This window comes from Hyaena hyaena, unplaced genomic scaffold, assembly GCF_003009895.1.
Source record: "Hyaena hyaena isolate Hyena2069 unplaced genomic scaffold, ASM300989v1 scaffold_160, whole genome shotgun sequence".
In the NCBI taxonomy this organism is placed as follows: Eukaryota; Metazoa; Chordata; class Mammalia; order Carnivora; family Hyaenidae; genus Hyaena; species Hyaena hyaena.
Genome location: NW_024080793.1, coordinates 2,659,965 through 2,673,333, shown reverse-complemented (window position 1 = coordinate 2,673,333; position 13,369 = coordinate 2,659,965). Strand labels below are relative to the sequence as shown.

General features: G+C 36.5%; 1 protein-coding gene across 1 annotated transcript in view; it reads left to right on the top strand.

Moving 5' to 3' along the window:
• Window positions 1–13,347, top strand: part of DCP2 (decapping mRNA 2) — a 48,228-nt gene extending 34,881 nt beyond the window's left edge. Inside the window, exons 9-11 of the mRNA XM_039239745.1 lie at window positions 3,742–3,852; window positions 4,987–5,038; window positions 5,927–13,347. Of these exons, the coding sequence (XP_039095676.1) occupies window positions 3,742–3,852; window positions 4,987–5,038; window positions 5,927–6,090 (327 nt within the window). The 3' untranslated portion in view covers window positions 6,091–13,347. The remainder of the gene's footprint in view (window positions 1–3,741; window positions 3,853–4,986; window positions 5,039–5,926) is intronic.
• Window positions 13,348–13,369: the final 22 nt, after the last annotated feature.

Sequence of the window (13,369 nt, the reverse complement as noted above, 5' to 3'; positions counted from 1 at the left end):
CTTTTGTGTATAGATAATAGTTTTTGGATCACTGGATATGCCTTTGTTCCTGGGTATCTGCTGCAAATGATATTCTCAAGTATATTTATATCCCCAACAAAATACATGAGAGCTTGAGTTTTTCCACATTCTTATTAATTCTTGGTTTTATCTGTATTTATCATTTTAGCCATCCATTTGGGGGCTATTCTTTATTTTCATTCTTTTAAAAAATAGACTGAGTTCATCAAAATCATAAACTTTTGTATCAGAGGAGACACTATCAAAGAGTGAAAAGACAACCCACAGACTGAGAGAATATCTTTGCAAATCCCATCTCTGGTAATAGATTAAGATCCAGAGTATATAAAGAACTCCTCTAACTCAACAACAAAATACCCCAGTTAAAAAATTAACAAACAACTTGAATAGACGTTTCCCCAGAGAAGACATGCAGATGGCCTATAAGCACGTGAAAAGATGCTCGCCATCATTAGCCATTAGAGAAATGCAAATGAAAATTGCAGAGACACCACTTCACACCCGTGAGGGTAGTTGTAATTGAAAAAAAATGGAACATAGCAAATATTGACAAGGATGTGGAGAAATTAGAATCCCCATGCATTGCTGGTGGAAATGTATATGGTATAGCTGCCATGGAAGACAATTTGGTGGTTCTTCAGAAAGTTAAACAATTACCATATGATCCTGCAACTTCCTGGCTGTATACCTTACAAAACTGAAAGCAGAGATTCATCCAGATAACTTGTATACCAATGTTCATAGTGGCATTATTCACAATAGCCAAGAGGTGGAAACAGCCCACATGTCTGTCAACAGATTAATGGATGAACAAAATGTATATAGAGAGTGGATTATTGGCTTAAAAAGGAATGAAACTGTGACACATACATGCTACCACATGGTCATTGAACCTTAGACATATGCTACGTGATATAAGGACAAATATTGTGCCATCCTGCTTATATTTGGTAGTATCTAATAGACAAATTTATATGGCCAAAAGTGAACTTGAAGTTACCAGAGCTCAGGGACAGGGGGAATATAGAGTTATTTAATGCATACAAAGTCTTTGTTTGGGATAATGATAAAAGTTCAGGTGGTGATAGTTGCAACAACATTGTGACTGTTCTTACTGCCACCAAATTGTACATTTAAAAGTGGTTATAGTGGTAAACATCATGTATATAGTACCACACTAAAAAACAAATACCAGGAAGAGCAGGATAAAATTGAATGAAAAATGTGTGGTAATAGAGTTTCTGAAAGCCTATTCCTTACCATCCTTTTTTTTTTTTTTTGGAGTATAGTTGACAATGTTACATTAGTTTCAGGTGTACAACATAGTGATTCAACATCTCTGTATGTTATGCTATGCTCACCACAAGTGTAGATACCATCTGTCCCCATACAACCACCATACAGCTCCATTACAGTGTGATTGACTATATGCCCTATGCTGTGCCTTTTATTCTCGTGACGTATTTACTCCATAACTGGAAGCCTGTATGTCCCGCTCCCTTCACCCATTTTCCCCAGCCCCTTAGCTCTCTTTGCTCTGGCATCCATCAGTTTGTTCTCTGTTCCTTATCATTCTTTAAGTTAGCTTACTGTTTTCAAGCCACTTTAGGAACTGCTTAATGTTTTCTCTAGGTATTAGAACATAAATGTATTTAGATATATCTTAAAATATAAAATATTCACACTGTTTTAGTCACTTCTCTTAACTAGCTGTCCTTTCAAAACCTCTAAGGACAAATGAATGTTTAGAAACTATTTTGGGGGGCACCTGAGTGGCTCAGTCGGTTAAACGTCTGACTTGGCTCGGGTTCATGATCTCACAGTTTGTGGGTTCAAGCACTGCGTTGGGCTCTGTGCTGACAGCTAGCTTTGGGTTCTGTGTCTCCATCTCTCTCTGCCCTTCACTTTGATTGCGTGCACTCTTCTTTCTCAAAAATAAACATTAAAACCTTTTTAAAGTTAAACTTAGATTTTTTGGGGGTAAGAAAATTAACTTTTGTTAAAGCAATACAATTGCAAAATGTCATCTACTCAGTGTTTAGGCGTTAAGTCTAAATTTAGGGATAATGGCCTAAATGTTAAGGATTCCAGTCTTGGGACACCTGAGTGGCTCAGTTGCGACTAACTCTTGGTTTCGGCTTAGGTCATGATCTCATGGTTCGTGGGTTTGAGCCTCATGTCAGGCTCCATGTGGAAGTGTAAAGCCTTCTTGGGATTCTTTCTCTCCGTGTGTGTGTGTGTGTGTGTGTGTGTTCGTGTTCTCTTTCTCTAAATAAATGAATTTTTTAAAAAAATCTCTTTCTCCTGCCTTGTTCCCATGGACGGACTCACTCTCTCAAAAAGAAAAAAAAAACACTAATTTTTTTTTGAGCTTTTTTTTTTCTTTTAAGCACCGGGCTCAATCTCACAGCTGTGAGATCATGACCTGAGCTGAAATCGGGAGTCTGATGCTTAACCAACTGAGCCACGCAGGCACCCCACCAATCTTTATTTTGCATAAAAGAGGTTATTAATTAAACAAAATTTTTTTGTTTATTAATAATTTAAAGCAGATTTTAGGGTAATAGTTCATCACGTCTGCTATATATTTCTCGTTCTAAAAACTGTGGCCAGTCTACTTTAGCATTCCCCTCACATAGAGGTTGGTTTTGTTTTTTTTCTTAAAAGGCAAAGATTGTCAGATTGGATTTTTTTTAATGTTTTATTTATTTCTGAGAGGGGGAGGGTCAGAGAGTGGGAGAATCTGAAACAGAATCTGAAACAGGCTCCAGGCTCTGAGCTAGCTGTCAGCACAGAGCCTGATGCGGGGCTCAAACCCACGAACCGGGAGATCATGACCTGAGGCAAAGTCAGACGCTCAACCGACTGAGCCACCCAGGCGCCCCCCCAGATTGGATTTTAAATGTTTATTTTTGAGAGAGCCTGAGCAGGAGAGGGACAGAGAAAGAGAGGAGCAGAGGATCTAAAATAGGCTCTGTGTCGACAGCAGTGATCCTGATGCAGGACTCAAACTCATGAACTGTGAGATCATGACCTAAGCCGGAGTTGGACACTCAACCAGCTAAGCCACCCAGGCATTCCTAGAGAGGCTTCTTTCTTTGACAATTGCTTAACGTTTTCAAACTTGTTGCTCTTCCTCCCATTCTTTTTTTAACTCCTGCATTGTAAATAAAACCTGTAAATAGAAATGGGATAAGGCAAAATTGCTAGGGACCTTATATTTGCCATTTCATACTTTTAGAAGAATCTTGGCTTTGTGAAGCATTGTCTTCTATAAGAAAATATTGATATGCTTCCCCAGTGTTTTAGGAAAATTTGGGGGGAGGACTTTGCTAAACTTGTACTCAATCAGCTAATAAACATATATATATATACATATATATGTATATATATATTTTAACACATTCTTGGGGTTATATTCTTTTGTCCTATTAAATTACTTAAATTTTTTTTTCTCTTACATTTATTTATTTTTGAGAGACAGAGTGAGACTGAGTGCGAGCAGGGGAGGGGCAGAGAGAGAGGGAGACACAGAATCCGAAGCAGGCTTCAGGCTCTGAGCTATCAGCACAGAGTCTGACGCGGGGCTCGAATCCACAAACCATGAGATCATGACCTGAGCCAAAGTTGGACACTCAACCAACTGAGCTACCCAGGCTCCCCTGTACTGTTGCATTATACTGTAGGTTTATATTTTATTTCTTCTCATTGGAAAAACAGAATCAAAGTATCAGGGGAAATGGCAGAAAACAGTATCAAGACTCACCTAATCAAAAGAAAAGACCAAATGGGGTCCACAGCCAGCCAGCCAAGCAGCAGAATCCCTTGATGGTAAGACTTATATTCTAATGCTAACAAGACAGTTCACTCCTTTTAGGAGTAGACTAGCAAGGGCATTGTCAAGGCACATTGAATTATATATTGACAGGACTTTTGTGGAGTGAAATTGTGCATTATTTGCTCAGTTAAAATCTCTGACTACTCTCAGTTACAGGTTTCTAACATTGATTCAGTTGCCCATCTGATTTTTTATTTTTTATGTAAATATTTAAATATTATTTAGTACTATGAAATCAATGTGTAGTCAACCCTGCCTTCCAGAAAGAGCAAGTCTTCAGCTATTTTTTTGTCTGTATTTTTCTAAATAGTCTGTATTTTAATAAAGTTAATAGTTGGGAAGAACATTTTTTTTCTTTTTTAAGTTGATAGAATTTAGAAAATTAAAAATAAAATGCAGCCAGTGCCGTAGCCTTTAGGCCTAAAGACAAATAATTGGACATTGTGCTCCGGAAAGTAATTCATAACTAATATATCTCCTTGCTTTTCTGTAAGTCCTAGTATTTGTCTGTTAAATTTTCTTATAGTTTCACCTACTTTTCTTTCTTTAATAGTTGGTGATAATAATTTTAAGGTTTTAGCAAAAAATGTTTTTACCTGAGTTCCTAGTTGCTTTTTATTTGTGGTGCTTTGATTTCACAGGCAAAGATGTTAAAGATCAGTTTGCTTTTAGACTACTTGCCTTTTACTCTTAATAGTTTTTTCCTGTCTGATTGGCACAGATGAAAAGAGAGCCATTTGTGTATTGTTGAGTGTGTTGACAGCACTTAAAAAAACAGTTGGTATTACCTTCTGCAGAGTAGTCTGGCTATATGGCAAGCCGGAAGAGGTTCTTAAAGTGTTTCCCTAGAAGAAAATTTTAAAGAATGTTCATCCTGTTTCTTTTTTTAATAAGAAAACTTGGAAACCATCTGAGTATCCAAGAATATAATACTAAATGTAAATCCTAGGTCTATGCAGTAGACCACCATGTAGTCTTTAAAGATGATTGTATAGATTTCTATTTATTCATAAAATAATACATTCACAGTATATTAGTTTCTTCCTGAGAAATTTGATAATGCACCTCCTTGCTTATATTAAGTGAAATGACTGTAGTGTATGTTGTGTTTGTGATTTTCTTAATAGAAATGTGAAAAAAAACTTAATCCACGAAAACTTCAGGATAATTTCGAAACAGGCAAGTCATTTTCTTTTTCATATGTCTCGTGGGATTTGATTTGGTTTTGACCTAACCTTGATTTTAGTCAAGAATGCAGAGGACTATGACAGATGGGCAGGAGGAATCGCACATGTTCTGTAGAGACAAAAAAAAGAAGCCCTAATAAGTTGGGAGTTTTGTTGTACCGTTATTTTGAAAATTTGGATTTTTCTTTATGTTAATATATTTCCTGAAGATTTGGTAAGCTCTGCCTTTAGTTTTCTTGAATTGGACTCTATAAATTTTATATTACATTTATAATCTTTATGGTGCTTACATTTTGATCTTTGTCAACAAATTCCTTTTATATTGGCTCAAAAAACAAATATAGGATGTAGACAAAAGTATGCCCATTTTTGGAAGCATATGAACATTAAGGGTCTTAAAACCTGAGGGACGCCTTGGTGGCTTGGTCACTTAAGCATCAGATTTGGCTCCGGTCATGATCTTGTGGTTTGTGGGTTCAAGTTCTGTGTCATACTCTGTGTTGATAGCTCACAGCCTGGAGCCTGTCTCCCTCTCTGTCTGCTCCTCCCCTGCTCACACTGTCTCTTTTTCTCTCAAAAAAAAAAAAACAAAAAAACAAAAAAAAAAACATAAACAAACCAACGACAAAAACAGAATGTTTAAATAAAATAAAAGCTGAGATTCAGATTTTGAGTGAATGTGTGGAAATAAATAATAATAGATTAGAAAATCAGCTGAGCCCCAGTTCAGGGAAAGGAAAGTATCTTGGTGGTTCTGCTTACATTAGATTACAAGTGTGGGGAGAAAAATATATACTGTATGTGAATTCCTTTATAACAAAAGATGGGAAAGGCAGTATTTGGGTTCTTACTGAGTTACTGAGTTTATTTTTTCAAACAGATGCTGTATGTGACTTGCCTTGCTCCAGCGAAGACCAGTTGCTAGAACATGCCGAGGGACAGTCTGTGGCATGTAATGGTCATTGCAAGTTCCCCTTTTCATCCAGAGCCTTTTTGAGTTTTAAGTTTGACCAAAATGCTATAATGAAAATCTTGGACCTTTAATAGCCCCAGATGTGTTGTGGAAGTCCCAAGATCAGAGACCTGTTGCATTTGAGTGGGTGTCTCATTGAGCCTTACCTTTCTCAGGTGTTTTAAAGAAATGCAGGGAGGCAATGATGTTTCTGAAGATATTGTTCTCTGTGCAGAAGAGAGAGTAGAAAGAAACATGAGTTTGCACTGTAAATGCAGTTATAACCTTTTATACAGATGTACCTTTTCAGTGTTTGGCTAACAAATTTAAGTTGCTTTTTATGAGAGCATTTTTCCTGTGTGATTGTGGTTTTTATTTCATGTTCTGGTCAAAAAAATAGTATTTGAATCATCATCAAGGAGCCAATTTAATGAGAATGCTCCATGTATCCATGACAGTGATTGCAATAAGAGTTTCCTTATATTGACATTTTTAAAAGAGAGTTAAAGTTCACAAGTATTAAATGAACGCAAGAGCTGAAAATGTCACGGAAGTCAAGATTGCAGGTCATTTGCTTTCGTGGCATTTTGGGCATTTCTCTGCTTCTAACCACTTATGTTCTCTAATCCTCTTCTGCTTGGAAATTTTTTGAAAGGTTATTTTTAGAGCCATCATCTACTATGTAATGTTCATGTTAAAAAACGAATTCTTAGCACTTCGTTAAGGGACAAAGTCCTCGGCCCTGAGAGGGACTGAATTGGTTGGGTGGGGAGTAGACACTCTGATTGGCGTTGAGAGCCTTGTGCAGTCAGTGAACCTGCTAGGGAGCGGGGAGGCCGGGGCCTGGCAACTGCTGAGATCTTGTCTTCGCTGCCCTGCCGTCAGCCCTTCAGTATTGTACAATGGTTTTGTTCTGTGAAAATTTATTCTCTGTTGTAGCTGTGTAAATATGAATGGAATACTGACATTAACTTTTACATTGCATCTCGATGTTGATCTCTGGAAACTGATGTATTAGGTTTCAATTTGCAGTAGTAGCAGAAACTGACATGCCTTTATGGGCATGCTGAAGCCCCTGGACGATGGAGCACGAAGGGAAGGGGCATATGGTTCACACAAGTACAAGTGAAGCATTTCAGTAGGAGAGGATCAGAATATGAAGGTAACATACATAACTCACTCCTAGGACTAGATTTTGCTCCTTCAGGATTCTTAAATCTAAATAAGGGTGGCAGTGCCCATTTTAAGAAGGATTTCAGTTCTAATTGAGGACAATCACCAGGGCTTTTAAGGGGGGCTTTAGTGTTTGGGCTGCCTCTGACCTCACTGAAAGTATTTCTTTTGGGGGGTGGTGTGTGAGCATATGTGTGCGTGTGCATCTGTCATGTGGGTTTTAAAAATCTTTTTTTACATGTGGTATCCACAAAATATGTCTCTGCTTGTAAATTTTATTATAGAAATCTTTATTCTGTATAGATAGCCTATTTAATAGGGGTTCTATTTAACCCAGTGGGACTTTCAAAAGTACTATTGTAAGGAATTCACTTGGTATTTCTTTGCTTTAGCTTTTAAATGGCTTGATTTTAAAGGAGAAATTCTATTTATTAATAAAAGTGTCACCTTTTGGTGCTAAGCAGGAGAATTCACAGTTACAACAGAGTGTTTAAAATTAGGTTATTCATAATCTTTCATCTTTTAATGTGATAAACTTGTGAATCCTTCTGTGACCTTTTTTAAAATGCATTATATGATTGCTTTTGGAAACTCTTACTGTTCTTTTCAGAAATACAGCTGCTTTGCTTGGGTCTCCTTGAGCCATATTTATAGTTGGTCCCAGCATTCCAGATTTCTGTTAAATTGTTAAAGCTAAGTGAAAAGTTAGTTTGCCTGGCAGGTAAATTATTTTCACTCGCTTACTGTCATCTGGAAACCATACAATTTTAGTGAGTGCGGGTGTGTGGGTGTTTGTGTTGGTGGTGGTGGTGGTTTTTAATTTTTTTATTTTGGTCAGTTTTTCTGGTGCCTAGAGTTGGGTTTTTCAGCTCTGAATACGAAAGCAAAAGAGATTAGAATTAGTTACCAGAAGTATGTCCTCTAAAGGTGTGTTGAGCCTTTTTAAGAACCAACAAATTCTCTCCTGTCAATTACAGCAGTTTAACGATGGTTAAATGTTATTGCTGTTGTGCTGCTTCATTGAATGCACTGTGGAACAGAATAAGGGTATTGTTGGGATGGGATTTTGGTAACTTGAGGCTTTTAGCTCTGTTGACAGTTTGAGATAGGAAAAAAAAAAGATGTTTTAAAGTTTATGTGTGTGATGTGACTTAACTATGCAGAAAATGTATAAGTTGGGTGTACCTGTTTTATGTACATCTGCTATACTTATTCCCTTGAACCTGTGTATTTCTCAGTGTTCAGGTTACCTTGAGAAAGGCCATGCTTAGCACAGAACTGGATTTCTCCTCTGAGAAATTTTAGCATGGTTTGAAGAAGTCAAGTGATAAATATGCAATAATTTACTTATGTGTGCTGCATTTTAAGAAGCTAGATGAGAAGAGTAGTTGTGTTGGCTTCATTATGTTTTATGTCTTTGAGAGAAAAATAGGTCTTTGAGTCCACTTTTTAAATCTTATGTTCTAACCTTACATGTTCCAAGGTTCAGTGCACTGTGAATCTTTTTTTTTAATTTTGTAGGTGCTTTTATGTATAACTGTAATGATTTGTAAGATGTTAACTGAAGTTTTTTGTACTTAACCATTGTTATCCAAAAGATAGGGGTATAGTTTACACGCTTTCGTAAGTTTTTGTTAAGAAATAGCAAATGAATGGTTTTAGGATTTCAACCAGTGACACTCTCCCGAGACATAAACTAAATGGAACCCTTAGCATGTGTGAAATTTGAAGAGGTTTGAAACTTCAGTTGGATTTTCATGTTAATATATAAAGACAAGGCTCCTGTGCTGTCAAAGGATATGTGGTCACTGCTTGCTGCTTTGAGCTCTGGATATCCTTATTTTTCTATTAAATATCAATTAGTAAGTGCAGATAATGAAGATGTATAGCAAAATACAGCAAAAGTAATTATATGCTGTAAGATTAGGTTAGTACTTTGTCTTTAAGGCTTTAATAGTTTTGTGTAATATCAAATAAATTCAAATCTAAGTGAATGGCATCTTTCCACAGGAATTAAATTTAAATTTTATTATAAAACTTAACATATTATGGTGGTCTTTGGAAAAGTTCAGGTCTAAGTGCATGTATGCATTAAAAACATTTCATTACCTAATTCCCTCCCACCCCACTTTGGTTTCCAACAGGAATTAACTTGAACAGAAAAGAGAAAGTCGATATAAAAATTAGACTGCCAAATTACTTTTCTTACTATGATAATATATTGTGGCTTTTTATTTTTGTACTGGTACTTAACCTCTGCCTGTTCAGAGATTTTGTTTTGATTGACGTTTATTGTGTCTCTGTATTCTCTGAGGCAGTGTTTTCTTTGCATATTAATCATAGTTATAAGGTCAGATTCATTAACATGTTTCTGATTGAAGAAAAGTAAGTGTTACTTAGTGATTTTGACTCGGATTTTATTCTGGCCTGGGGAAGAGGCTCATATGTATTGTTTTAACTTCAGATTGATGATAAGCAAGATTTATTTTGTCTGAAGGTGTCAATATCCTTTTCCTTTACCTGTCTCTGGGTAAAAAAGTGTTAGTAAAAGTACAGTTTTGTTAAACCTTATTTCTGATAGTTTGATAAAGCCTGGCTAGTTCCTTATTTTATGTTCTGTCCTAAGACTTTAAAGTGCATTTGTATAGTTGCCGAAAACTCTTACCGATGAGATGATGATCGGCTTTCTCAGCAGTTTTTTCTACCTAGAATTGAGTTGCATTTGAAGTTTATACTCCTGTGTCATAAAGATGGCAGATTGCAAATAGCCAGTAAAGGCTCTGTCACCTGCTTGCAAAATAGAGTTCTGGATTGCAGTTTCAAGATCCAGGATAGAGAATTCTTAAAGAACAAAAGTGCCCTGAGGGGAAGAGAGAGTTGTTGGGCAAAGAGTATTAGGAAGAAATTTTAGAAGATAAATCAGTTCTTGAATGCTGTCTGTTGTATTAGGCTAGAAACATGATCTTTGCCTAGGCCAAGCAGTGTCTAATGTATATGGCCATTACCAAGCGTTTTCTAGCTCTGGGGAAAGTTATTTTTTTATGGTTGCCAAGCAATCCAGTGAAATCTTCAGTAATTTTTCTCACTTTGAAGACCAGTATTTGGGAGTCTAGTCCTTCCTGTGCCGATGATTACAACTCCAGCTGCACTGAAGTGCTCTACTTTCTTAACAGGAATGTGACTCAGAGCACTGACAGCCATGGTCCGGCATGTGTCATAGTCACTTCGTATGGTAGCTATACATTTGTCCTATATGGTGATCAATTCCTTTCCGTCTAGTTTCCTTGGGACAAACTGCATTTATTATCAAAACAGTAGTCTAAAGCTAAGGGAAAGAGTAAAGCTACCTCTCATACATGGGAGTGGACTTGAAGGGCTGGCTGTCTGCAGCTTAGTTGCTCAGACTTTAAAGTACAAAGAAATGTAAATAAAAAGCTATGGTAAAGTATGGAAGTTTTATTTTGAGAGATGTTTATAATCGAATCTTTACTCTGGGTCTCCAGATTAATGAAATCACTAACACTGAGAGTCCATTTGTCTTATGTCTTTTGTGGTTAGCAGAGGGCATGGTCTAGCTCTAGTAGCAGCTTGAAAGCACAATCTGAAAACAATCAACCGTGACAGAGTGCTTGCATTAGCTGTGTCATATTGGCCAAGGGTGCTTGGGAGAAAGGGATTGGATGCAGAAATTAGTTGCCTTGGTTGGTAACTTTGCCCCATATCAGCCCTCTCTTAGTAGACTTCTTTCCTCTAATAGAAGAGTAAGGCCCTGAACAAATACATATGTGCTGCTTTTTTTGGTGGGAGGGCTCTTGCAGGGGTTTGAGTGTTGTTTTGGTTCTTGGCTTCTGTCTGTTGGATGCCATTTGAAGACCTATTGTTTCTTAATTCTTTTTTTGGGTGTGACTGGCCAGGAAGAGGCCATAGGCCGTGGAGACCCCACCCCATCTCTCTTTTGTACCTTGTCCCTTCTATAGAAAAATAATTTGTGCTACATCCTTATGGCGGTAAATCTGCCACTGTGGGATCATACTTGCTTGCCCTCTACAGATCATCTCACTTGACCCTTGGGCCATAGCAGACAGGCAGGCTATGGACACCTGTGCTGTTCTGGGTCTCTCAATGCATGTAGCTTGTCTATTAGATTTGGGAACAAAGAAAACTTTGTGGTTCTTGGGTGAATTGGGCAGTGTTCTGCTAGCCCTTCCTTAGTCCCTGAGTGGTCTTTAGTTAAGTCTTAGGTTGTGAACTTCCTGAGGTAGAATGTAACAATTTAAGCTACTTTTAATTCATTGACTGAGGTTCTTAAACAATCTATTGCTTCTACAGTTGAAACATTTTGGGCACAAATTTACCATTGTTAGTCATTTCTCAAGCTTTAAGAAATTAGTTCTTTGTAAAATATCTTAGCTTATTATTCTTGATATTTTAGGATCAACTACCATGGCAGCAAATGAAAGCAAAGGTTTTCAACAGAATACAGTTTAGAAAGGTAGTAACTATTCCTCAGTGGTTCGGTTAGGTGTGAATACTTTTGGCAGTGAATGAGTAGCAGTGGACTTGCACTGTTCGTGTCCTGTATATATCACTTGCACTGATAGAGAAGCACAAACGGTATATCTATAAGAGTTTCTTTGTGCGTTTCACTACTGTCCTAGGGCATTGTGGTCTCTGTTCATCTTAGGTTTGTGTTTGGATGTTGTACGAGTACTGTTTAATTTCAAATATACGTGTCCAGAGATTGGTGTCTTTAGTTTTACTTTTTTGCTCATATTTCACTTCAAAGTTAGGACAGGAGACAGCTGATTTTCCATTTTCTTACAAACTTTTTATTCAGTAATAGGGAAGGAAAATAAACCCTAAACTATTTTGTGTATATGTTTGTGTATATTAAATACACACATACTATATATATATACACACATATTTTCTTATGATTGCTTTTGAAATGTATTAGCTTAATACCTTATAAAATCGTCTTTGGTAAGTATTGACACAATTCAGATTAAAAATTTTACCTGTTGGCTTTAATGAAAACTTAAAACGATCTTATTTCAGAATAAAATGATCAAATGGAAGTATAGTTATTAACTAGCTAAAGTAAAATATTCTAATATAAAATTATCTTTCATCTAATCAAAGTAAGGACATGCAGTTTAGTTTGGATGGGAAAGGGGCTAAGAATTTTTTTTTTTTAAACCCTATTTCCAAAACAAGGCTTATGTGACTTCTATGCTGTGGAGACTAGGTATGTTCATGGAAGATGTGTAGTCTTAAAACAGTTTTCTTGGGAATAAGGGTTAGTGTGCAAACAGTGGAGATATTTATGCTGAGTCATGTTAATTTTATGTGGGACCTACAGAAGCTGGGAGAAAAAAATTGAAATGGTCTCACTAAATAGGATACCGAGAGAATGAACTGGACCTTAGAGTTAATGTGATAAATAGGTTTGTAAACTATTCAGTAATTTTTGTCTTCTGTGAAATGATTTAACATTTAATTTTTGCCTTAATTATCACAGTGTTTTATTACTTTACCTTCTAGGGCATTTTAATGTTTGGAAAGAGACTATAAGTAAACCGTTGGAATAATTCTATTTATGGTAGTAATGAAGTTCCTGGTGCTTGTTTTGGTTAATTCTCAAACAATTAGAGCAGAAGGAATCCCAAAACACCTGTGGGGTTTACCTTGCTCTACAAATTGAGACCTTTAGAGTGGTTTGTGGGATTTGTGTTTCTGGATTTATTACATTCTAGCTAAACAGCTTGGTCGCTTTCCCTCTGTGTTAATGAAAGGATGAGGACTGAGGTTCACTTATTTTGGGTGTGGCTATTACAAATTAAGAATTTCCAGTGAGTTTAAATGTTTGCAAGATAAAGTCGACTAGAAATGCCAGCTGTACCTTCCGCTGAGAAAATGAACAAAGACCTATATCTTAAGTTACTCTTTTATGAAAGCTTTTTGATGTAAATAACATCAGTTTAGAAATCAAAAGCCTCTTATCTTACAGAATACAGTTTGAACGAAGGGAAGTTTCCTTTGTATTTTAAAACATTTTTACACTTGATTGTTCAAATATTGGCTTTCTATAAAAATATTATCGTGTTACATTTAGACTGTTTGTAGTGCAATATCAATAAATTTTGCTGCTCCAGCAGTTTTAATTACTACCTTAACCTGGTTTCTGCTACTGTTACT